The sequence below is a fragment of the Grampus griseus genome, assembly GCF_964374135.1.
Source record: "Grampus griseus genome assembly, chromosome: 3".
In the NCBI taxonomy this organism is placed as follows: Eukaryota; Metazoa; Chordata; class Mammalia; order Artiodactyla; family Delphinidae; genus Grampus; species Grampus griseus.
Window position 1 is genome coordinate 43,907,618 of NC_139019.1, and position 27,151 is coordinate 43,934,768.

The 27,151-nt window shown below is 35.9% G+C and overlaps 1 protein-coding gene across 3 annotated transcripts in view; it reads left to right on the forward strand.

Moving 5' to 3' along the window:
• GPBP1 (GC-rich promoter binding protein 1) overlaps positions 1–27,151 on the forward strand; it is a 72,332-nt gene that overhangs the window by 11,500 nt on the left and 33,681 nt on the right. For 2 of the 3 annotated variants that reach the window (XM_082652612.1, XM_082652610.1), the window contains exon 3: positions 22,376–22,495. In XM_082652612.1, the coding sequence (XP_082508738.1) occupies positions 22,433–22,495 (63 nt within the window). In that variant the 5' untranslated portion in view covers positions 22,376–22,432. Of the gene's footprint in view, positions 1–22,375; positions 22,496–26,637; positions 26,709–27,151 lie in introns of those variants that run through there. The other variant, XM_082652611.1, reaches the window with a different exon arrangement.

Here is a 27,151-nt window from a genome sequence, read left to right on the forward strand (position 1 = left end):
TATCTAATTTATACTTGAGCATACTTGGAAAATAAATGACAACATTTCTGTATTGGAAATGAGAAAGTAGGATACAAACATACCACCTTATTTACTGTAAAACATTGGCTCAACAGTGGATCTGGGATTTTTATTTCTTGAGTACTAGTCTATGCTAGAGATGTTCATTGCCTGTAGATATTTGAGTGTCTACTGTGTGCCTGTACTTTCACTGGTTCTTGTTTAGTAACAAACAAGGCAAAAATGTAGTTCTTGAACTCATGTAGTTTGTCTGCTCTGAAATTCTGTGAATACAGAGTAAACAGAGTCCTTAAATATGAACACTGATTTCATCCCATCTAGTAAATAATAGCTATTTGTTGTTGGCCCGGCCAGCCTTTGTAAGACTTTTATTTCCTGCTGTAGTAAAACTGGTTCTTTTCCTGTTTCACAAAGTTATCGTTAGAATCAAGTGAAATAATGAATGCTAAATGCTTTGAAATTGTAAGATGATAACCAACAGTAGTAGTAGTATTGTTATGGCTGGGTCAGATAGATAGTAGTGTGTGAGGATCATATGACCAGGAGGAAGATTGTGGATAAGGGAAAATAGATAAATGTAAGTTGAAGGGACAGAACTGAGCAGAAACCAGGTATCTTTAGGTTGCATTTATGACCAGTTTAAAAGTGTTGAAGCATAATGCATAATACTCTTCTGAGGTAATTGTTTAACCTGCAGTATGGTACCATAGTTTTAAATGGGATCTTTATGCAAAAGATCTTCCCCGTATTCTACTATCGTAATTTAACTAACCTTGACTTCTCCATTTAGTTTACAAATTTAACATATCCAAAACTGAACTTTTTTGAGTGTTTCACAGCCCCATACTTTCTCCATTCTTCCCTAGCTCAATAAATGGATACAGTATCCACCTACTCAAGCTAAATAAACAGGGCTCACTTTTGATTCCTTCTTTTCCTCCCATCTAATCAATTAGCAAATCTATTTGCTCTCCCAAATATGTCCATTTCTGTTCCACTGTCACTGGGCTTATACAAGCTGCCATCTGTCTCTTATTTGAACTACTTGCTGTGTAGCCTTGTAACTTTGTTATTGTGCTATTCTTACAAACTCCTGTAGTTTATGATTCATAGAGCAGAGTGTCTTTCCATTGGACCCTAAGAATAACATGCAGACTCTATAGCCTACCAGCGTCTTTATTGTTTGTCCCCTTCCTTTCTCTGCAGCCTTGTTTACTGTCTTCCTAGACCATTGACCTTTGGCCTTCTTTCTCTTCCTTGACTACACTAAGCATTTTCCTTCCTGTCTTTGGGCCTTTATGTTCTGCCTCTTTTTTTTTCCTTGTTAGCTCAGTTTTGACTCATGTTACATTCTGAGTGACTTTCTCTAACCATTCTATCTATGTAAAGTGGTCATCCCCCTTCCTGTATCCTTTGATTTGTCTTGTTACTCTATGTTATCCTGTTTATTTCATTCAGATCAGTCTCTTAGTTATCTTATTTACTCTCACCCATGTTTATTGCATAAACTTCTGAGGGCAGGTACCTTGTCTTATTTGTTTATTGTTATATGCTCAGTGCAGTTATTTGCAGAGCAGTTACTTGCAGAGCAAAAGAATTGTTAACAGCAAAATAATTGTTAACATCTTAGATAATGTAACTTCACTTTTTCCCCCCAAATTGAGTATATATAATTGTTATTTTTATTATAGAACTGCTGTTTAACTGCGTGGGGACTAGGTAAAATTTGTTAGGAGATTATTTACAGCCGAGTTTCTTTGCTGTCTGATCATTTAGAAGCGGTTTTATCTGCCTAGACTTAAATTGTTACATGAGCTTCTAGTCTGTTTGCTAGATTCAAGGCTGGCTTTGGATTTGCTGTTGCCTTTCTGAGGGGACTGCCTGATAAAGAGTTCTTTATTATGACCCTGGCCTTTCAAAAAATGTCCCCAGTTTTGAATTGTTGAGTCAGAGGGATTGAAATCTAGTGAAATTGCCCTCTCAGGTTTAAAAAGATAAAGCACATTTTAGAGTTCAAGGAGTGACTTTAAAATATGTGGGTGGCTAATTCAGGCTCCTCATTTTTGGAAATCAGGAAGGCCATAATTGTTCATTTATATTAACTAATGTCTTTATTTGAGAAAACATAATCCTTTTACATTGTCTCCTCAAAGATGGAAATGCAGATTTATGTCCGTAGAGCTTTAATTATTTTTGGTATTATTACAAATTTTCTCAGTTTGGTCTAGCTTTGGATCTTATAGATCCCTTGCAGGGGGCCTTATTTACTAAAGCTCTAGCAGGATGCTAAACTTGAGGCTACTGCAGCAAGTATCATTAGGTGAATAATGAAATCATTGCTTCATGCACGCTAGCTAGGTTGAAAACTACCTGATAATCAAGATGTCTTAAGGACTTTTCCTGTGCAAGCTTAGTTGCCTCATGTTTTTTTAACTCAACTGATAGTTTTAGATTTGTAGTCTCTGGTCTTTCTTCATTTAAAATGAGTACCTTTTATATGCACATTGTGGAAATGGGGAAAAGTGAGTAAAAATGTTGTCACCTTAGTCCTTAAAATTAGGGCCTTCCAAGGACTGAATTCGATGAGAGGACAAGAGTCTTATTTGGAGACAAAGTTGGCTAGGTTAGTGGAAAGCAAGTTGTGACTGCTGCGGTAGTTCAAATTACTCCTCGTCTTTTTTTTTTTTGTTTTTTTTTTTGCCACGTAAGAGACTTTTTGTCTAGCAGATTGAGATCTGTATTTTGTATGGTTTGATATAAAGCTATGGCTGAAGACAGTGCCTGACAGGTAAGATTAAAACTTAAACTCAGAGCTTAGAGACTGACCTAGGTGCTTGTTAAACTTAAAGCTAATATTTTATATAACGCATGGTCTCTACCTAATGTATCCTGGGTTATTTACAGCATGTGTAGGGTGTAAGAATTTGAGCTGCCACTGACTGTACTGTGACCCTGGGAACTTTAAAATGTGCTTCACATCTATATAAAAACCAGTTTTTCTTGTTTTGTAGAAAAGACAATATCAACTTCCTGGAGATGTAGTGAGGACTAAATGAGATAGTACTTGTAAAGCCCTAAGGCAGATCGCTTAGCAGATTGTGTGTGCGTCTGTGTGTGCGTGTGTGTGAGAGAATATATATATTCAGTGTATATTTTTGTCTTCATAACCATTTATGTCCTTAAGTTAAGGTACCTGAATTTCCAAGTCTTTTTCATTTTCTAAAAATTTGTTTTTAGCCACACCACGAGGCATGTGGGATCTTAGTTCCCTGAGACCAGGGATTGAACCCATGCCCCCTGCAGTGGACGTGCAGAGTCCTAACCACTGGACCGCCAGGGAATTCCCCAAATCTTTTCATTTCATATCAAGGGTCCTGTATCTCTTAGCCCTTGGTGAACTTATTCATAGGGTTAGGCTTTATAAATTCATTTGTTGAAACTTGTTTGCTGCTCTTGGGATCCTGCTCTTCAGCCTAACTTGGCTTCAGAAAAAGGTGGATTATGTTAAAGAGTTTGAGGATTCAAGAAGTGGTAAAGCTGAATCAGACTAAAGAGGATTTAAAATTATTTTGGATACATGCACCTCGTGCAAATTACAAATAGTACAAGGGTTTTTAATGGAAAAGTCACCCTCTCTGTCCTTTTGTCCAGCAATAGTTCTTGTCTGAAGAAACTTTTTTATGAATTTTTCTAGGGAGACGTTATGTATATATAAGCACATTATATTTTTCTTTCTTATACAAGTAGTAGCATGATGTCCGCTTTGCTCTGTAACCTTTTTTACTAAGGAACTATCTTAGAAGTTTATTCCATATTAACACCATTAGACCACCAGGGAACTCCCGAGAATGAAAATTTTATATATAAGATCTTTTTCTGTGAACTCTTTATATTCTTTCCTCATTTTTCTATTGAGTTCTTTTTCTGTTGATTTATAGCAACGTTTTATGTAGGAAGGGAAAAGCCCCTTTATATGTGCTTTATGTGACAAGTATGCCCCCCCCCCCGCAGTGTGATGTTTTCTTTGATCTTGGTTGTGAATTTTATCATATAGAATGCTTTTTGAGTTTATATGTAAATATATTTTTATTACTTCTGTTTTTGTGTGTCATACTTAGAAAGGCCTTCCTTCCCCTTTCTGAGATAATAAAAGTTTCCTCTACTTTTTATATAATGACTGCTTTTTTCTCCTTTAAGTCTTTGATCCATTTGATGATTATTTTGAGTAAGCTTTGAGGCAGGGTTGTCCCAACTTTACTCACATACTAAATTCTGTATGTGTCAGGTGTATTTTGTCTACCAATGATGTTTCTTTCAATTTGCATATTAATGTTATGGTGAAATTGTGGCTTTTAAAGTGGACTCGTTAGATAAAAAGGAGTTAAAGAACTGTTTAATCTGGAATTAAGAAAACTGTATTCTTAAATTCATGGTTTCCTAATTCTAGAAAATTGATTTGAAATGCAAATTATGAAGCCCATTATTTTGTAAATAGGACAGTTGTGTTTTAAAAAATGAATTCTGTGCCATAATTTAGATGAAAAGACTGAGTAAGATTTTTGTGTTTTTAACTCCAAACAGCTAGTTTGGAACTAGCTGTGACACCATGGGTACAAGTTGTTTTTTTTTTTTTAATTTGTAAAATGGGGATTAAAATACTTTTTCTTATTAAGAAGATTGAGATGTAAAGTGTTAACATGGTATCTGCATGTAGATGCTCAGTAAGTATTCTCTTTCCCTTTTCTGTAATGTTTACTTTTGTCAGTAATTTTCTATCTCTACCTGCTTCTCGTCTTAAAGATTTTTACTGTTCTTTGTTAATAAATCTACTTATGTGGAGTTTCAGCACAAAGTAACCAATTATGGAATTAAATTGATACCACATTCATTGTAATTTAGTGTGGTGGATTTCACATTTCGGTAGTTTGTGGATAATCATTACCAGTATCGTGCCTCTGTTTTTTTACGTGTAATTGCCATTCCTGATACCTGGGAAGAATGAGCTGATCTCCCTCCTTCCCTCCCTCCCTGCCTCCCTCCCTCCCTGCCTCCCTCCTGTTCTTCATTCAGTTCTTCATTCATTCCATACTAGTATGTGTTCTTGTGGAGAAAGTTGTTTAATGTGGTGTTTTGGAGTATCTGCTCCATAAATGTCATTTTTGTTGATGAATTGTGTTATTCAGAAAACAAATATGTCAAATATTTTTTTATGGGGAGCTTAATTGTGTTTAATGGAATAGCATATATGTATATATGCTGAATGTTTTGATAAGTAACTTGTAGTGAAATGGTTAAGGGTTTTCTTTAAAAATTTTTTTATGCCTTGGATCTTTTTTCAGTTTTATTGAGATATAATTGACATATATGATTGTGTAAGTTTGTGTACAACATAATATTTTGACTTCACGTATATCCTAAAATGATTACCACAGTAAGTTTAGTTACCATCCATTATCTCATGCTGTACATTCCACCCTTAGTGGGATTCCACCCTGGGAATCTTGTAACTGGAAGTTTGTACCTTTTGGCCACGCTTATCCATTGGCCTCCTCAGTCCACTTCTGTAACCACAAATCTGATCTCTTTCTGTGAGATTGGTTTTTTTTTTTTGGATTCCACATATAAGTAAGATCATACAGTATTTGTCTTTCTTTGACTTATTTTACTTAGCATAATGCCTTCAAAGTCTACTCATGTTTTCGCAAATGGCAGGGTTTCCTTGTTTTTTTTTATTTTATTTTTAGCGTGTACCACAACTTCTTTATCCATTCATCCATGGATGGAAGAGTTTTAAAAGTGATAGTTGTTTTATCGCATTGAATTAAATTTTGAATGCTTGATATTTAAAGTAGAATTTAAATTCGAAGCCAGTCTTAATGTATATTTACCCTACAGTACTGCACAAGTTCATACTGATACTTCCAATTCAATTTTAGGACCACAGGGTTTTTATTTATTGCCTTCTGTCTTACCATGTGTATTTCCTTCCTTCAGTGCTTAGAATCTTGGTTCTCAAGGACACTTTTGGACTGTTTTTTTTTTTTTTTTTTGTAATGGAACGCTTTCATGGTAATTTGTTTAGGTTTTCTCTTTACTGGGGATATTTTTAGTAAATTGTATTTTTCTAAAAATTGTCCATTTCTATATTTTCAACCTTACATAGAGTCGTTCAGATGATTTCTTATGGTTTTTTGTCATTTCTGATTTTATGTTCTAGTAGCTTCTCTATTGATCTCCCCCCCCCCCACCCAAAACAGTTTTGGGATTTATTTGTAGTTCTTCAGCTTTTCCAGTTTGTTAACTATTGGTTTTGTGAATTTGCTTCTTTTCACTTACTTTATTTTAAAATTACGTGTAGAAGAGTCTTTTTGTTGTTTTGTTATTTTTAGTTTCATTGAATTGTGGTCAAATAATGCTGTTTGTAGGTATGTTTGAAATTTATTAAAGATTTTTTGGTGGCCTAAGATGGGTGCTTGAAGAAGATATACTTTCTGTATTTGGGGGTTTAGTATTTGATATACAAAATCTGTGAACACCTAAATGAGTATGGCTTAAATATTCTATATTCTTACTAATTTTTTATCCATTAGATTTTTATTGGACTGAGCAAGGTGTGTTCAAGTCTTCTATGTTTTTCTTGTATCACCTGTATTTTCTGGTTTATAAAAGTGTTTCATTGTTACTGGGTGCATAAATATTAGAATTATCTTGCTAAACGTACATTTCAGTTATAAAGTGTCTGTCTTTGTCTCCTTTAATGCTTTTTAGTTTGAACGCTACCGTAGCAGTACACTTACTGATCATTTTCTTCTGCATTGTCTAATCTGCTGTTAATCCTATTCAATGTTTTTCATTTCAGATATTACTTTTTTTTAATCTTTAGAAGTATCTTCTATATCTTCTGTTTTTCCTTTGTGTTCCTATTTTCCCTTTCCTTAAACATATAGTTGGTTTAATGTCCTTGTCTGCTAATTCCATCATATCCATCATTTCTGGATATCTTTCTATAAAGATAGATTTTTTTTCTTGTTATTGGTAGCATTTTCCTGCAGGCCCCCCCCTTTTTTGCATGACTGATAATTTTGATTGAATGCTGAAAATTATGAATTTCATTTTGTTGAGTGCTAGATTTTGTTGTTGGACTTTGCTTTGGGAAACAGTTAAATTGGAATTAGTTGAATCCTTTCAAGAAAAACTCCATGAGAAAATTTATACAAGTAAAACATTCAATTTAGTGAAAATCCTGTAGTGTTAAAATTGAGTTGGCAGGGACTTCCCTGGTGGTCCAGTGGTTAAGACTCCGTGCTCCTAATGCAGGGGGCCTGGGTTTTGATCCCTGATCAGGGAACTAGATCCCGCATGCCACAACGAAGACCCGGCGCAGCCAAATAAATAAATAAATATTAAAAATAAAATAAAATAGACACGTTTCTGGTAAAAAAATTAAAAAAACATTGAATTGGCATGCAGACTTTTACTTCTGGCTGTGATGGACTAACAGGCAACCAGATAACCAGATTTACCCACTCATCTGAGAAATCTAAAATGTATGAAACAGGCTTTTAGATATTGGTTGACAGGAGGTGGTCAGTGTTATAAATGCCCCAGCTCATTGCTTGAAGAAAATTAATAGGCTACAGCACAGGGAGGGTGAATTCAAACATAGTCTGGTGGTCTTAACTAAAAGTTAAGGAGACAACTGAAAATTTGAAAAGGTCAAAGTAGGTAGAATTTGCGGGGCAAAGTATTGTAATAGGAAACTTGGCAGGAGAGATAACTCAAAAGGGTCCACTCAAGGCTTTGACTTAGGACTGACCTGCACACGCGCGTTTGGAAGTGACTGAAGCCAGGGAATAGAACCACCAGAAAGGAGTAGGTGAAACAATTCCAAAGATTTACATAGGACCAGGAAAAGTCTTTGTTTCCATCAGCCTCAGTGGAAAGACCACCTAATAGATGGAGCACAGGCAGTAAATGGAGTATAGGCAAAGTCTTCAAAAGGATGAGCTCCAATTAGTGGGACAAAAATTAACTCTAGACTACAAGCTTTTCTGGACCCACCCTAACAAAGATTTTTGCAAGTTTGGTAGGTGAGTAGTTCCAGTATTTTAATTTGTACTTCTCTTGTTATGAGAATAGCAGGGCATCTTTTCCTGTTTAATAGTTAATTTTTTTATGGACTCACAGAAAATGTTGGTCACTGGTCTTTTTCTTTCTTTCTTTTTTCTTTTGGCCACACCATGCAGCATGTGGGATCTTAGTTCCCTGACCAGGGGTTGAACCTACAATCCCTGCAGTGGAAGCGTGGAGTCTTAACAGCTGGGCTGCCAGGGAAGTCCCACTGGTCTTTCTCTTTCCTCCTGGCTGTTAGGAACTGTTTGAGAACGTATTTATCTGCCTCACACTTCATGTTTTGGGTATAGCTTTCACGATTCAAAATACTTTTTCCCTCAGCACTTTGATTGCTATTTTGTTGTGTTATAGCAGGAGATCTTTAAGAATTTTGATGCATTCTGATTTTTTTCCTTCCTTTACAGGAGTGTTCTCTTTTTATCTGTCCCGAAGTTGCTCTTTATCTTTGGGGTTCTGAAGATTCCATTTTGCTAGTTATTTCTTGAATTATTTTTTTCCTTTGTGTTCGTGGTTTTTAGTGGTCCCTTTCCTATTGCCACTTTCCTTAAAATGTTTGATTATTATTTCATATTCAAGAATGAGGTGATAAAAAGCTGTTTGGGACTTTTGTGTATGTGAGCATTGTTTATTGAATGACCGTTATGTTGAAAGACTCTGAAAAGCCAAATATCTTCGTGGCGTCAGCACTCATGTTAGCTCTTTATTTGGAGAATCTACCCCGACTCCTTATTTTTTTTTTTTTTTTGAACGATAGTTAGATACTCTTGTGTGCATTCATATACCAGGCAGCAAGCAGTTCTCCAATTTTTTGTGGACACACTTAACTGGGTGTTCTACAGTTGAATTCAGTTAGGATTTTCTGACACCAATTACCTGGAGTTACTATAGACCCTTTAGTATAGACCCTGCAGATTAAGGGCTCAGTCCCATAGGACTGCCCTTCTGCCCCCAATTCAGATACCAACCTCAAGTAGTAGATTCCCAGGTTACCCACACTTCTGTCTGATCTGGCTGCAAATGGGAGATTCCCATGCCCGCAAAACCCTCCTCCATCCTTAGGTTCCATATTTTGCTGTAATGGTTTACAGAATGCAAGGAAACACCACTGTTACTGGTTTATTCTAAAGGATATGCTAGAGGGCACGACTGAACAGCCAAATGAAGAGGTACATAGGGTGAGGTCTGGAAGGGTCCCTGTGGAGTTTGGGGTGTACCACAACCTGGAAGCTCTCTGTACCCCTTCCTTTTGGGTTTTTTACAGAGGTTCTAGTACCTAGGCATGAATGGTTAAATCACTGACCTTCAGTGATTCACTCCAAGTTACCAAATAGTTCTTGGGAACTTTGTTCCTGTTTTTCTGTTCAAAAAAAGTTTGTATTTGAATGTTTCATTAATTGTAACACACATGCACTAATGTGCACAAATTTTAAGTATACAGCTTGATAAATTCTCACAAAATGAATACACAATGTTAACACCATTTACTAGCATCCCCAAATCTTCTTTGTGTCCCCCTCATTTCCTAACTTTGAAATGTTTTTCATCTTTGGTTTCTCAGCCTCCTTAGCTCTCCACATCCAGTCATCTACTATCACCCACCTGTAGATTGTTTCTGCAGTCTTCCTCTCTCTGCCATTTTTTCCCCACTCCATATCCATTGTTACTACCCCCTTATTTATATTTTTATTTTTTTGAATTTTTTCTTTAATTGAAGTGTAGTTGTTTACATCCTTGTTGTTTATCTATTTTATATATGGTGTTGTGCATCTGTTAATCCCATACTCCCAATTTATCCCTCCCCACCTGCCTTTGGTAACCGTAAGTTTGTTTTCTATGTGAGTCTGTTATGTAATAAGTTCATTTGTACTGTTTTTTTAGATTCTACATATAAGTGATAAAAGATCATATTTGTCATTCTCTGACTTATGTCACTTAGTATGATAATCTCCAGGTCCAACCATGTTGCTGCAAATGGCATTATTTCATTCTTTCTTACGGCTGAATAATATTCCATTGTGTGTGTGTGCGCGCGTGTGTGTGCGCGTGTGCGCACACGCATCTCCTTTATCCTTTCATCTGTTGATGGACATTTATGTTGCTTCCATGTCCTGACTATTGTGAATAGTGCTCCTATGAACATTGGGGTGCATGTACCTTTTTGAATTAGAGTGTTCGTGTTTTCTGGATATATGCCCAGGAGAGGGATTGCTGGATCATATGGTAACTCTTTTTAGTTTTTAAAGGAACCTCCATACCGTTTCCACAGTGGCTGCACCAGTTTACATTCCCAGCATCAGTGTTGGAGGGTTCACTTTTCTCCATACCCTCTCCAACATTTATTATTTGTAGACACTCTCTCTGATGATGGCCATTCTGATCAGGTGAGGTGATACCTCATTGTAGTTTTCATTTGCATTTCTCCTGACACTTAATGATGTTGAACATCTTTTCATGTGCCTGTTGGCTGTCCGTATGTCTTCTTTGGAGAAAAACCTATTTAGGTCTTCTGCCCATTTTTTGTTTGGGTTTTTTTTTTTTTGTTATTGAGTTGTGTGAGCTGTTTGTATATTTTGGAAATTAAGCTCTTGTTGGTCACATTGTTTGCAAATATTTTCTCCCAGTCCGTAGGTTGTCTTTATGGTTTCCTTTGCTGTGCAGAAGCTTATAAGTTTGATTAGGTCCCATTTGTTTATTTTTGCTTTTATTTCTATTGCCTTGGGAGACTGATCTAAGAAAATATTGGTACAATTTATGTCAGAATGTTTTGCCGATGTTCTCTTCTAGGAGTTTTATGGTGTTATGTCTTACATTTAAGTCTGTAAGCCATTTTGAGTTTATTTTTGTGTATGGTGTGAGGGAGTGTTACAACTTTATTGAATTGCCTGTACTACTCCCTTACTCTTGCTCTCTTTACTTCCATTTTTTATAAGAGAGCTTTGAGTTTGGCTTTTATATTGTAGTTTTTAGGAAGTTGAGGGAAGCTTTTTTCCATTGGAATTGAACTCATGAATAGTCCTTTAAAAAAATTAATGAAACTTTTGAAAACATTTGTTATGAATGGGTGGTAATGGGAACTAAAGTTCTAGATTTTAATATTTTCCTCTCCAAGTGATTTACTGAATCCTCCCCACCCCCTTTATTTTACAGCAAGCTACCAGATTTATTTTCTGAAAGCACATTTCCAGACATGTAATTGCAACTTTAAAACTTCTGAGTACTCCCCTTGCCTGCTAAATGTAGTTCAGATTTCTTATTCCTGTGTGCTGTTCAAAGCACGCTGCTTACTGTCCCCAGAGTATTTTCTCTACTTGGTTTTAGATATACCTGGCGTATTAAGTGGTGTTTGGTTGACCTGTTCATTACTGGCTTGATGTGTTGAGAGTATAGTGACTAGATTCATTAGTTCAGATATATTTGTAGCAGAATGGTTTAGTACCATTTAGAAAGGAAGCCCCCAGTAGTTTTAAGAGACCTGTTTAGAGATATTCCATGCTTACTCTAAATTCTTCACCAGAGTGACTGATTGCTTCAGATTTTTTATTTTCTAGAATTATGTTACTGGCCAAGGTGCCGGGGGCAGGTGGGGAGAAACAGTGATAAATTCCATTTCCTTCCTGCATCAGTGCCGGAGAGGGTAGTTTTGTTTTCTGCTTAATTGAAATAAAACATTAAGCATTATGGTTTTGTGTCTTGGGCTAAATAAAATAAGTTTGAACATATTAAATAAGAAGGACTATCTTTGACTCTTAAGGGATGGTAATTTAGAAGTTTCTTGATTGTAGTATATAATATCCTGGTTTTTAAAAAAATCCAATTCTGCATTATATGAGACATTGTCAGTTGTATCCAAGATATTTTTTTTTTAACCATAGTCATATGTACTTACATTCTTTTTTGTTCATGTTGATATTCCAGCTGAACTAAGTCATCGCTGGGATTTTACATTGTTATAGCAGTGTTTTCTCAAACACATAGTTTAAGAAACACATAGGGTAAACCAGTCATCTCTTGCTGCAAGGTTATTTTACTTGATAGTAAGTAACTTAAAATTTTTTATATTAGAACATACATGGATATATTATAGTATAATGCAGAAATTTCATGAGTTTGTAAAAAAATAGGACTTGAGGATGAGTTATTTTGATTACTTTCTGAAAATACATTTTGGTGGGGCAGGAGAATGGATTTATTATTAGCTTTAAGTAATTTCTGTGGGAAAGTTTGAGAAATATACTGGTAGTGAACAAAGAACATGGCTTTTGAGGCAGAAGAATCTGAATTCATATTACTGGCTGTGTAGCTTAGCGGTCAATTATTTATCTCTTCTGATTCTGCCCACTTTTCAGAGAACATATCTAAGCTGATCCCAGCATATATATATTTTTAAGTGTATATGTTTACTCTGTTTGAACCCTGATAATGTTGGCACTTTTCTGATGGTTAAATACTTCAGATAAATAATTTGCTTATACCTTTTCTGATAAAGGAGTTGAGGCAGCAACCTTGTTTTCCAGTTGTTAACTTGTTAGCTGTTAGAAGGAAAACTGCCCTTGATATTCAGTGTTTAGTACTTGTTTTTGCTTACATTGGCTGTTTAGTAAATGAGTTGATTTGAATTAAATTTTATGCCATTTAGTCCATATTGTTTGCAGTATAATTCTGAATTAAAGTTTACCTTTACCAACCTTTAAAAAAAATCTTATTCAGGGATGACTTAAACTGTTTAGTTTTGTGAGGGAAAGAGAAGCTCAGTGAGTAAAAATTTGTTTATAGAGTAAGGCTTATTTTTTTGTAGTGGTGCATTTTATATGAAAATTAGGTCAGCTCATTATAAGTTTTGGAGTACTTCAGTTACATTTTGTGTATTATACCTAAAAACTTGAGAATTGAAAGCATGCTGTTTCCAGTAATGTGTTTTTCTCCTTAAATAAAATTCTTTTTTGTAGGGGTGAAAGTAGCAATTTTCATATGTAGCAATTTAACAAGTAATAACAATTCTTATAACATTCCTCTTCTTTTTTTTATGATTTTTTTTTTCATGTAAGTAAAGCATAGAAAGTTTCTGAACAACTTAATGAGGTAAGCTGAGGGGGATGGGGGTCTAACAAAATTCCAGGTTAAAGCAAGCATTAATAATATGAAACTTCTTAAAGGATGGAAATTTCTAGTAGTCTAGATTTCTTGTGAAATTTGCTAATGCTGTTTTATATTTGAGTGTGTAATCTGTAATTTTGAGTTTGATAACAGAAGATATTGGACACTGTGTCATGGCCAAAACTGGAAAAAAATAGTAAAGTAATAGATTATTTTGCTTCCTTTAGAGGTCATGTTCCATAGGCAAGGATTTTGTTTATTCTTGGTAAATATTTATTACAGTATTTACCATCTTTTCCTGATTATCATTACTTTAAGTGCTTGTTTAAGAACAATTCTAGGCCTTGCTTAAGACCTGTTGAATCAGACTCCATAGGGGAGGGGCCTCTTGCTTTTTATTAGGGAAGTCTGGAAATTACCTAGTGCTTACTAAATATTAATAAAATTTTATTAATGGTATTGCAGTAGTGAAGCAAACAAAACTGAATGGAATAAAATGTCTAAGTATACTTTTCAAAAGTTAAAAACATGACTCATAAAATTATAGAATAAACATGTTACAGCGTCATCATTTTTAAAAAATGATTTTTCTTGACTTGTATAACGTGATTCTTGAAGATTATGGGCCAGGTGTTTTAGTACATGTAATGTCTCTAAGGTTAGCTTTTCTCCTGTTGAGACAGGCTGTGCTTCTTTATCTTTGGTTAGGATATTATAAAAGTGAAGTGGTGCTCTGTTTTGCTCATTGGCACGCAATTTCAGTTTGTTCTGTTACTGATGATTCACTTTGATCTGTTGATTAAGGATTTCCCAGGCTATTTGCCAGGCCATTTCACTGCAAAACTGTAGTAACTTTTCTTTTTTGAGGTTCTTAGAAATTGTATAAATAACCTCTTCCTCCTAAAATTTTTCAGTGTATGTATTCATCTCTCTGGATTCATGTTTTATTCAAGGAGTTGTAATACAGCACTTTTATTTATTTTTATTGAGGCAAAAGTCACATTACATGAAATTGACCATTTTAAAACGTATAATTCACTGACATTTAGTACATTCACAATGATGTGAAACCACCAGCTTCACCAAGTTCCAGAACATTTTCATCACCCCAAAAGAAAAATCTGTATCCATCTAGCAACCAGTACCCATTCGTTCCTCCCTCCCAACAGTCCCTGGTTGTCTCTGCTTCTTGTCTCTATGGATTTGTCTATCCTCGATATTTCATAAAAACAGGGATTTTGCAACATGTGATCTGGCTTCTGGATGTGTCTGGCTTCTTTTTCTTAGCATGTTTTCATGGTTAATCCTAACAGAATGTGTCTTTTTCCATTGAATACATACACAAGTTGTGTTGAGTATGATGTTAGCTCTGGTTTTTTCATAGATGTTCTTTATCAGGTTGAGTGTTTTTATCATGAAAGGTTGTTAGATTGTGTCCAGTGCCTGTCTGCAGCAGCTGAGATGATCATATGGTATTTTTCATTCATTTTGTTAATGTGGCATATTATTATTATTTAAAAATTTAAAAAAATTGAAGTACAGTTGATATACAGTGTCATGTTAGTTTCAGGTGTACAGCATAGTTATTCAGTATACATACATATAAATATCCCTTTTCACATTCTTTCCCTTATAGGTTATTACAAAATATTGAGTATAGTTCCCTGTGCTATATATAGTAGGTCTTTGTTCATTACAATGTGGCCTATTATTGATTGAGGATCCCTTTTTTTTTTTTTTTTTGCGGTACACGGGCCTCTCACTGTTGTGGCCTCTCCCATTGCGGAGCACAGGCTCAGCGGCCGTGGCTCAGGGGCCCAGCCGCTCCGTGGCATGTGGGATCTTCCCGGACCGGGGCACGAACCCGTGTCCCCTGTATCGGCAGGCGGACTCTCAACCACTGCGCCACCAGGGAAGCCCGAGGATCCCTTTTATGCCACCAGTTGGCTTTGGCCTTTGGCTCCCTGCTTTGCAGATTCTCTGCTTTTGACAGTTTGGTTATGTGTCTTGGTGTGAATCTTTTTGTGTTTATCTTTCTTGGAGTTTGGTTAGCTTCTTGGATATGTATATTCTGTGTCTTTAGTTAATTTGATAAGTGTTTAGGCATTATTTCTTCAGAGACTCTTTCTACCCCCTCCTTTTCTCTGCTTCTGAAACTTTCATTATGTGTATGTTGGTATGCTTGATGGTGTCCCACAGGTCTTTTCGGCTTTGTTCAGTTTTCTTTTTTTTCTTCCAGCTCCTTAGACTGATAATTTTAATTGACCTCTTCAAGTTTTCTGATTCTTCTTTCTGCCGGCTCAGATCTGCTGTTGAAACTGTCTAGTGAAATTTTCATTTCAGTTATTGTACTTTTTGGCTCCAGAATTTGTTTGGTTCTTTGCTGTAATTCCTGTCTCTTTATTGATATTCTATTTGTTGAGACATTGTTCTGGTTTCCTTTAGCTCTTTGTATTTAAGACAATTGATGTCTGTTCATCATCAGGGACAGTGTCTGGTAATATCACAACCTCCCCTCCACGTCCCCCCCCCCCAACAGTGGGCCGTACTTTATTCTTTGCACGCTTTGTAATTTTTGTTAGAAAATCGAACATTTTGAATATTGTAATTTGGAGACTTTAGGAATCAAATGTTTTTTCTCCCTATCCTTGGGGGTTGCTTGCTGTGGGTTTGGTTTTGTGTTCATTTAGTGACTTTTCTAAACTATTTCTGAAAGTCTGTATTCTTTGTGTTGGTTAGTTTCTGAAGTCTCTGTCCCTTAGATTGCGATCACCTAGTGTTTTGTTGTTGTTTGAGATAAATAACATTTTAATGAAATTTAAATTAATGCAAAAAATCCATGATGAACAAAATATAAAAGTTATCAGGGTCAATATAGTATCTTGTCTCAAGGTTGCAAATCCTTCACACATTGGCCAAGCCAGAAACCATCTTGGCGCTCACAACACATCTGAGACAGGTTGCAGCCTTTAGTAAGGCTTTACTAAAGGTTCAGTGGTTACAAAAAGTAGTTTCAGTGCAATACAATAGCAGTTTTATTTCAGCTGTCCACGGATACTGCTGTTCTCCGAGCTCTTCAAACAAGAGCCATCTTTACCTTGTCAGCTAGTGTTTTGTTGCAGATGCATGCCTGGAGCCAAAAGGGAATAAAAATAAAGGGAAAGGAAAAAAATAAGAACTCTCCCACTTTTTTCTTATTGGATCTGTGTTAGGGCATTTCTTTACACACTGTTTATAACTGTCTTAGCCTTCATGTACTGGTTTTGCTGAACCTAATGATCAGCCAGGGGTGAAAGCTTAGGACCTTCTCAGGTGTTTTTTTTCTGAGCATGCATCTTGCTCTGAGCGTTGGTGTGGTTTTCTCATTTCCCTTATAGGGCATGAGGGAGTTTGTTGCAATGCCATAACTCTCCCCCACCCTCCACCCAATTCCCTCTCTGCCTTTTCTCCCAGGCTTTGGGTGTGCTATTGTTCACTGAATTGTAAACCTCTGTCCTTGGCAGGGGGCTCTTCATTTGCCTTACAGTGTTTTGGAGGATTGCTCTCTGCTTGACACATTTTCCTTCCCTGTTAGGCAAAACAAAGGCAAGTGCCTCTCGGTCCTCACGTAGACCCCAGACAGGTTTACACAGACAAACGTAATTCTGTGAGAATAAGGTGTACTCTGCTCACTCTGGAACCAGAGACCAGAGCCCTACACTGGGTCTTCAAAACCTCCATTGTGCCACAGAGAAGATGTGGGTCAAGGGCAAGTGAAAATGCCATAAAGCTTTACTATCATTTTAAAGTTTCCATTTTCTTGATTCAGTGCTGCCCTAATTGTTGTAAACCTTTGACTTTTTCAGAGTTCTGATAAAGTTGGTTCTGACAGATTTTGCTTGATTTTTTGGTGTTTGTGTGGAGGGGTAGGCTCTTGGAGTTCTGTATTTCACCATTTGTGTTGATGTCCTTCCCATATATTTTCTCATTTTTAATGCTCAAATTGTCCCTGATTTGACCAGTGGGGAGCTCACTCAAGCTGGTTTCTGTGTCCTTTTGATATTTCCCAGTCATTATTTGGACACTTCCTTGGTTTTTGCTACAACAAAATATTCCAAACTTACTTTGTCATCTTTTCCTAGCCCTGGAATCAGCTGTTCATTTCTCAAAAAAGCCCTGGTTTCTTTTATTGGAAAATGGTTTTTAGAAGACAAGACCAGGATGTTAAGTATGCTTACTGCTATTGGAGTGTCACTATGCTCAGGCCTGGCCCGTTCAGTGGGCAGAGCTGGGGGAGAGGAGGGATACACACACATACACACACACACACACACACACACACACAAAACCAGAAATATTTATCTTTATGATACATATGACTATTAGTATTTTATTAATATGTGACTTGTGTTAATCATACAACAACACATCATTCACTCTAGTTTTCATCCTTTCCATTATTAGTTACTGTCTTTAACAGTATGAAACTTATTAGCTTTCATCATTCTAAATATATTTATTTGATCGTTTTCCTTGTATATAACCAATTTTTTATTGTAGCCCCAGCTGCCACTTCCATGTAGATACCCTTCTCTCCTGCTTAGTCTTATAACTCCTTATTCTAGCTGCTTCCTTTCTACTGCATGGATGCCTTCCTCACTCTTTTTGGGCTCACTGCCCCATCCCTGGTTGTCCCTTCATGGATGTCCTTTGTTGCTCTGCTTTGATGCTGACGTCCTGTGCTGGGCCAGTTCCATGTGTTGATACCTTCTCATCCCTACTCTGGCTCTAACACTTAGTTTTAGACCCTTGGCTCCTTTGCTCTGCCCTGTATAATGGCTTTAGGCCTGAATTGGGAAGAAGACTACTTTTTAAAGGAAATCTGTTCATGTATTAAACTAAGCTTACTAAAGGAGTATTCCACAGGTTTACCAATAAGAGAACTAAAGATGACTATGAATAGTGGTCTTCTGGTTCTTGCCTTCCTAATGAAGGAATGTTAGCTGTTTAATGATGGAAAAACTTAACCTTACTCAAGGATTGTTATAAAACCATTATGGTGGTGAAGGGTACTAGTTTTTTTTCTTTTTTAAATAACTTTAACAGGTTTCAGGATGAATTTTATAAGGTAAGTAAGCAGTAGTTATCTTAATTTTAATGAAGAGAGGAAACTGAGACTCAGCCTAGTAACTGGTTGAGCTGATTTGAATCCAGGCCTGTTGGACTCTGAAGCCCATGTTCTATTTTTCTTTTTTTAAAAAATATTTATTTATTTTTGGCTGCGTCAGGTCTTAGTTGTGGCATGTGGGATCTTTTGTTGTGGCATGTGGGCTCTCTAGTTCTGGTGCAGGCTCAGTAGTTGCGGTGTGTGGGCTTAGTTGCCCCGCAGCATGTGGGATCTTAGTTCCACGACCAGGGATCAAACCCGAGTCCCCTGCATTGGAAGGCAGATTCTTAACCACTGGACCACCAGGGAAGTCCCCCCATGTTCTTTTTTTAACAGTAATCTGTATTCTGCCTCTAGTTAGAATGCTTTAGCCATTGGTTGATTTGGGGTGTTTTTGATAGGCTTCGTGACTTTTAAAGCTTATTTATCTGAAATATAAACCGTTATAAAGATGTAAGTTTGATGCTCATTCTTTGGCACAAATTTTTGTGGATTCAGAAGTAAAACATTACCAGAAATAGGAAAGTCCCATCTATTTGTGTATTTCTTGCCAAAGTATATTAGTTTTCAATTCAAAGAACTGTATTTGGGACTTCTAAGTAGTTAGTGGTCTTTTTTTTTTTTTTAAAGTCAGGCATGTACACTTAGAACGTATAGAGTTTCGATTTGGGTTATTTCAGAACCAGTGTTCCCCTGGTGGATTTTTATTGTCAGTGGTGAACAAGTTGTAAATTGGGTGAGATGAGAAATTAGGATTTTCATACTGGCAGCATTTTTCCCTCCCTCCCTCTTTCCTTCTTTCTTTCTACATTCTGAGGTATGTTAGGTTTCAACATGATGAAATTTTGGGCAGGGGGGCTGGGGAATGGACACAGTTCAGCCTATAACATACAGGGAGAGGAAGATGGAATGAAATCAGATGGCATAAAGCACAGTTAAAAGAAAATGGAGGGGGAAAGAGGCGGGGATGGTGGTGGTGGGATGAATTGGGAGATTGGGATTGACATATATACACTAATGTGTATAAAATAGATAACTGATAAGAACCTGCTGTATAAAAAATAAAATTCAAAGGAAAAAAAAAGAAAATGGATAGGGTGGAGCTTTTAAACGTTAATTTGCTTTTATATGTGTAGGGGGTAAAATTTCTTTTCTACCTTCCTAGGTTCTCTGGCTGGGGCCCTGTAAATTAGACTGAGGAAAGACAGATTAACAAGAGAAAACAAACAGAGGTTTATTAGCGTGTCCTCACACCTGGCAGTACTTAGAGATGAGTAACTCAAAGAGATGAGTAGAATTTGGGATCTCTATACCTAACTTCACAGGGAAAAAGGATACTTAATAGAAAAAGCAAATGACTTTTGAGAAGAGATAGATAACTGGGTCCTTAGGGGTTTGTGGCAATGTCTGGGTGTGGTGGTGCTGGATTTTGTTTGTTTGTTTCCCAAAAGGAGAAGATTAGAGTTACTCCAGGGGACGGGATTAATAAATTCTTTTGGGAGGCTCTGCTTTGAGGTAGGTAAGGGATTTCAGGAACTCACATGCCTTCAGCTCAAAATTTTTCTTATGTCAAAGTGGCATATTTTGGGGATAGCATATCCTGATCCTTTCACACACTTGTATAAATGTCCTAGTATTAGCTAGTATTGCTCTTTACCTTTTTTCAGAACAGGAGAACCTATGCCATTAGCTATCCATGCTTTATTCTGTAAGAACTAGATTTAAATTAGAATTCATAAAGACATTGCAGAAATAGAGACAGTAGTAGTAGTTTGCCTCCTAGGGATAAGTTTTAGAATATAACTTCTTATTTAACCATCATTTGAGATGAGACTCTGTATAAAATGAAAAAGCTTTAAATTATTGTTTATTTTATTTAGGTCCTTTGGAGTTTTTGGGAATTTTTATTTGGAACAAGCTATAAAAATAATTTTTCATTCTCATTGAGTTATTGGACCTATAATTTTAAGAGTTTCCAACAAAAATTTTCTAAAAAGTTGTTGGACAAGTAACATCCTATCACAGACACCTCAAAACAGTATTTAGCTTCATGTCAAAATAGATAATAAAAATTTTTTATATCCTAAAACACTTGAGTTTTCATTTTTATTTCAGAAGACTTTAAAATATAATGTATGGTGGTGGTAGAATTAGAGCTCAAAATGTCCAAATTTTTGTGTAGTTCATTTTGATTTAGGTACAGTCTTAAAATATTGCATTTGTTTCATAAGTGTTTTATTGATATTGGTAAATTGTATCAGTTTTTTTTGGTTTTTTTTTCCTTAACCTTTCTTGTAATGAACCAGTACAGTTTGGGGTAGAAGTAGAATGTTCCTGTAGTATCTTGACAATTTTTAAAGTATTTTAGGAAATTGGTATGACAAATTCTGCCATGGCACTTACTTATATTTGAAAGAATTTTGAAAAAGGAAGACTAACAATGGTATTGATCATTTTGCTTTTTAAAGTTCCACTTTTGAGATTATGTAGTTGTAAATATGAAACATCTATTAGTAAACTTAGACATTAATGTTCAGAAAATTTGATTTCTTCATTGACTAATATGTAAGCTCTATATTGAAATGAGTACAGTTGCCCAGTTGGCTTCTCCCTCATTTTAAAAAACTGAGTTTACTGTGTTTAGATTGTGCTGGCAACTTGAAATTTTTATTGATGCAATTGAGAGAGGCTTCCAAAAAGTTAAGTTTAGAATGCAAGAGCAGTGGATACCCATTGTGATGATTGTAATTTTAAAAAACCTTTTAATTATGGAAATTTTCAAGCATATGTGTAAGTAGAGAGACTATACACCTACTTCTAACATTTATAAACATATGGACAACCTTGTTTCAGTGACACCCGTTTTCACGGTCCCTTTTTTTTTAAAGAAGCAAATTCCAGATGTGTTGATTTAATTGCAAAGACTTCTGTATATGTCCTTTTATTACAGATGACCCTTGAGCAGGGTGGGGGTTGGGGTGCTGTCCATCCACGCAGTTGAAAAGTCTGACTTGAAAAGTCAGAAAATCTTTACAGTTGGCCCTCCACACCCGATGCTCCACATCCTTGGATCCAGCCAACCTCAGGTCGTGAAGTGCTACAGTATGTATTTAGTGGGAAAAAAAAAAAAAAGAAAAATCCATGTATAAGTGGACCCTCACAGTTCTAAACCTTGTTCTTTAAGGGTCCACTGTACCAGCATTGCACTAACAGTCATCACATCTAAAGTGATTAGTAATTTCTTAAAGTCATTTAATATTCAGCTCATGTTCAAATTTTTGACTCATAATTTTCACTTTTTAAACTTGGTTGAGTAAGGATTTATATAAGGGCCACATGTTGTATTTGATTGCTCTGCCTGTGAAAGCTGTTTATTTGTTGAAGAAACCAGATCATTTGACTCATCGTGTGATCTGCATTTGGTGGATTACTTCCTTCATTTGTCCTTTAATTTGTTTCTCTATGTTGAATTTCCTGCAAATTGTTAGTTAAATCAGATTTCAGATTCTGTAAGGGTTGGCGGCAAGAATAACTTGTGCTGTGTACATAGATAGTGCTGCATACATCCTGTTGTGTCACATCAGGAGACACTTGATAACTCATCTATTTGTGATAAGACTATTGTAATTTAAAAAAATAAGCATCATTGAGATAGTTTATAATAAAATTATCCAGTTTTAAGTACACAATTTGATGAGTTTTAACCAGTGTATAGTTTGTACAATCATCACCACAATTAGGATAAGTACTCAATTACCCTTGAAAACTTCTTCCTTCCCTTTGTAGTCATTTCCGTTCTCCCCAGGCCCTTCACCTGCACTCTGCTGATCTAGTTTCTGTCACTATATTTTTGCCTTTTCTAGAATTGCATTATAATTGAAATCTTGTAGTAGTCAGATCATTGTAATTTAAAGGACGTATAAGAAGATAATTTTGGCCAGGAGCTGTATAGATCTAATACCTTCTATTTTTATACGACAGGGACTTGCCATGAGGTGTTGAAGCCTTGTTTCGCTGAGTTGGAGAGACTGGACCTAAATGGCGCAGCATGACTTTGCTCCAGCCTGGCTTAATTTTCCTACCCCACCATCATCAACAAAGGTATTTTTTCTTGCATCTCTCTTTTCTTTTTGTCTTTCTGTCTGCCTCTGTTTAGTTCATGTTCTACACAGATGTAGTTAAACTAAAGCTTAATGTTTTTGTCGTAAAATACTTTTTATATTACTTTCTAAGTTATTTTATATTTAATCTGTTGGTTTTTATTATTTAAGAAGTCAATTTTCAATATACCATCAACATACTAAACCATTTACTTCAAAAGTTGTCTTTTGAAAGCTCTGCATTTTAAAATTCAAACCAGGTAAGTACATTGCACATTACTTTTGCATCTTACCTTTTCCTATACTATTCTTCTGATAACTTGCTTTACTTACTTTCCTATAGATAATGTTTTTTTAAAAAATCAGAAGTTTTTGAAGTCATTTCTTATAACCAGAAGACTTCTTTTTCAAATAAATGAGACTGTGAATGGCATATTACTCAAATTTTAGAAGTTTTGAGAACTTTGCAGTGTTGTTACGTATAAGGTGACTCACTAATTTAAAAATGTTCATTTTACATAACCAAAACAGAACATAGTTTGTATAAGACTTGCTTGACATTGAAATTGTCATCCACTTACAAGGCATGCTAAGAGGGACCTTGAAATTGATTAGAATCAATCTGTCTGGCTCAAAAGCTGTCTTCCACTTTGTTTTTTCCATAGTGCAAAGGAATCAAGAGGGGGTCTTGATCATCTGCTTGCCTGTTAATCAAGCTCTGCCATGCTAAGGCATTCATCTAGGACCTTTTGGGGGTACAGGCAGTTCTTATAGAAGAGTTTACTGAAACAGCTCTTACAGGAACAGTTTTACAATTTGGAAAGTTGTTCCCCAGTAAGGACCTGTCAGATCATAATATATTGAAAAAGCTGCATTGGAGAGAGAAAATTCTCCTAGACAGGGGAATTTTAAAGTTTGAAGATGGCTTTTAATGATCATGTGAACTGACTTTATTTTATACAGATGGTTCTCTGGAAGGTTAATTGGCCTGTTTTCATGTAATTAGTGTGAGCCTAGACTAGAATCTAGGATGCATTTTCTATTCTGTAATATTTCCATAGGACTCATTTTGGAATTTCATAAAATGATTGAACATTTCATTTCATAGACATAAAATGGATCATAGTTGTTAGGAAATGTAGACTATTACTGAGAAGTAACTGAGATCACTTCTTAGTTACAGACTCTGTCCCCTTTCCTCTTCTGTTTAGGTCTCTGGAATTTGCTTCGCTGTTGCTGCTGTTGTTTGTGTCCACCCCCCACCCCCCAGGCTGCTCTCAGTTATGCTTTTCCTGGGTTCATTTTTTTCCAGGCCTACTTCAGAGCCTGGATACATATGAGTTTCTTGCTCCTCCCTTTGTTTCCTTTTTCTCTTTAGTTCATTTTCTCTGAAATGAGTATAAAACTTGTTTTCATTTTTTTTATGTCTATTTATGTACTTTGCCTGTTTTATTTATTTATTTATGGCTGCGTTGGGTCTTAGTTGCTGCACGCGGGCTTTCTCTAGTTGTGGCGAGCGGGAGCTACTCTTCATTGTGGTGCATGGGCTTCTCATTGTGGTGGCTTCTCTTGTTTCAGAGCAGGGGCTCCAGGCGCGTGGGCTCAGTGGTTGTGGCACATGGGCTCAGTAGTTGTGGCTCAGGGGCTCTAGAGTGCATGCTCAGTAGTTGTGGTGCATGGGCTTAGTTGCTCCGCGGCATGTGGGATCTTCCCAGACCAGGGCTTGAACCCGTGTCCCCTGCGTTGGCAGGCGGATTCTTAACCACTGTGCCACCAGAGAAGCCCTAGAACTAGACTCTTGAATCCTTATTGCTTTCTAGACCCAGACTCTTGATCTGGCTATATAGATCATGAATGAAGATGATGATTTTGAGACCTGGGATTGCCTGTTCTAAATGATCAATTATTCTAATTTATTTTAAATTGCCTACAGAAAGTAGTATCAGTTTGAACTCTTAACTAGCAGTATTTGAAACTATCTCCTTAGACCTTACCCAAAGTGGTTTTGACGAACACAAGCAAGTATACACTTTTAGTAATGACTTCTTATACTGTGTGTATCGCTCAAAATCACTATTCATGGATTCTCAGTTATAATTAACCTCTTGTTTTCTGCCAGAGCCCTTTTAATCTTATCTTGAATAAATAGAATAGACTTAAATTACTGTTGGGTTCTCTATTTCAACTTAGCGGGGTTTTTTTCTGAATTTTATTTTATTTTTTTATACAGCAGGTTCTTATTACTTATCTATTTTATACATATTAGTGTATATATGTCAATCCCAATCTCCCAATTCATCCCACCACCACCCCGCCTCAATTCAGTGTTAAGTCTTTTCTTTGTTATTTGAAGGAATGATAGGAGCACTTGAGTTAAGGGTAAGCAGTGTTTTCAGCACTGCACCTGAGCAGTTTTCTGAGGTATGCAGAAGTTTAGCCCCATCATGTGGTGAAATTTTAAACTGCATGTGGTTGTTTATGTCTATGAAGTGGGGCATTGGCTTTTGAACAGTTGATTGGGACCCAGTAAGAAATTTTACATAATGTTTTTAAATGCACATTGATATAACTAAAACAAAAGTCATTTACCTGTGTTCTTCTTTCTCTTTTGGTCTTTTTTATTCCAATAAAAATGCAAATTGCTACTAATTTCATGTCCTTTATAATGGGCCCTGACCTGCAGTTTGAAAAGTAACATTGTAATTACTTTCTTTCAATAATGTAAGCAGTGTTGGTTTGCCTTGAAAATGTGTGCTTTAGGATGAGGGTGAGAGGATGAGAAAATGTAGTCAGACTTGTAGTTGAGTTCATTGAAACTTCTTGTTTACTATGTAGTTTCTGTTAACTTTTGATTTAGGTATTCTGAGAATCAGAAAATTGTGCTATATTTTGAAAAAGAATTCAGAAAAAGATTTAAAATGTAATAACTAGTGTTTCTTGAGTCATTACTGCATACCAATCACTGTGTAAAACACTTTATAAGAAGGCTAAAAAAATCATAAGAGGTAAAGTACTGTTTTCTTCCCCCAACTTACATATGAGGAAACTGAGGTTGAGCGAGATAAGTAACCTGACCCAAAATGCTAGAATTAGGATAGGAGCCCATGTGTGCCTGACTTTAAAGATTAATCAGCTTAATAACTTTCTTTTCTTGATTATTAAGTAGACCAATTTTTAAAAGTGAAATACCAGGATGTTTTTATGCATACACCAGAATATATTTTTATCCTGGTTTGGATAAACAAATGAAATTGCTTTTTTTTTTTTCCTTCAAGGATAGCATCTCCAGTATATTTCTATACTTAGTACATGGGTATCTAACTCTTCAGTGGCTATGTACAGTTGACCCTTGAACAATATGGTTTGACTTGTTTGTGTTCATGTATGTGGATTTTTTTCCAATAAATATGTACTGTAGTACTGTGTGATCTGTGGATACAGAGGGCCGACTGTAAAGTTATACATGGATTTTTGACTGCACAGAGGGTCGGTACCCCAACCCCCTGTATTGTTCAACTGTCAACTGTAATCTTCTATTGGGTGAATTTACAGAGATTAATTGGTTACTTATTAATGGATTAAGCCGCAGGAATACCTGGGCATCTCTTGATTATATATTTGTAGGGGAAATTCCTAGCAGCAGAATCAGCAAATTGGAAGATTTATACATTTTGGTAGATCGTGCCTAATTGCTCTCCAAAAAGGTTGTACCAACGTATAATCCTATAAAAATTTTATAAGGGGGGACCAGTTTTTTCAGTTTTGGCAACACTGGATGTTTTTCCATTTTTCTCATCTTTGTGAAATTGGATGAAAAATGGCACTTCATTGTTTTGATTTGCATTATTATGGTTGAGCATATTTTTGTGTTAGGAACTGTTTCTAAGAACTTGCTTATTCATGTAATTTATTTCTTAGTGATTTATTTGTGATAGCTCTTTTCATATTGAGGGGTTTGTTTGCTATATATTCTGCAGATATTTCCCTCCAGTGTGTTTGTCTTGATAATTCTAAAAGAACCATGTGGATGGTTCTAATAAAATATTTAAACATGCAAAGAAGCATAAAGAATAATTAAACGAACACTTAACCATCCAAGAGTCACATCTTAACATTTTGTCATGTTAGTTCTGTATCTCTTCTAGAAATAAACAATTGAAGTCTGCTGTATGCTTCATCACAGTCCTTTTTCTGTCTTCATTTTTTCCCCAGAGGTATTCTCGATGCATGTTCTTATATTATTACTAAGTATGTGAATATCAATAAATAGTATTATTCTGTATGTTTAAAAACATTTATATAAATGATTATCATTTATGTCTACACCTTGTTTTTATATTCATTATATCTTTGAGATTTTTTTCCCCTGTTGATACCTGCAGATATGCTGTAATTATCTTAAAACTCTGTACAGTATTCTGTTTTGTGCCTCTGTATCACATTTCATTTGTCTCATTAATTTGAGATTGTTTATATTTTTAGGCTACTTTAGAGAGAACTGTATTGACTATTCATGTACTGTCTCCTTGTATACATGGATGAGAATTCTTTTGTTTGTTTGTTGCATTGGCTCTTCATTGCTGTGCACGGGCTTTCCCTAGTTGTCGAGCGAGGGCTACTCTGTTTCAGTGCACGGGCTTCTCCGGTGGCTTCTCTT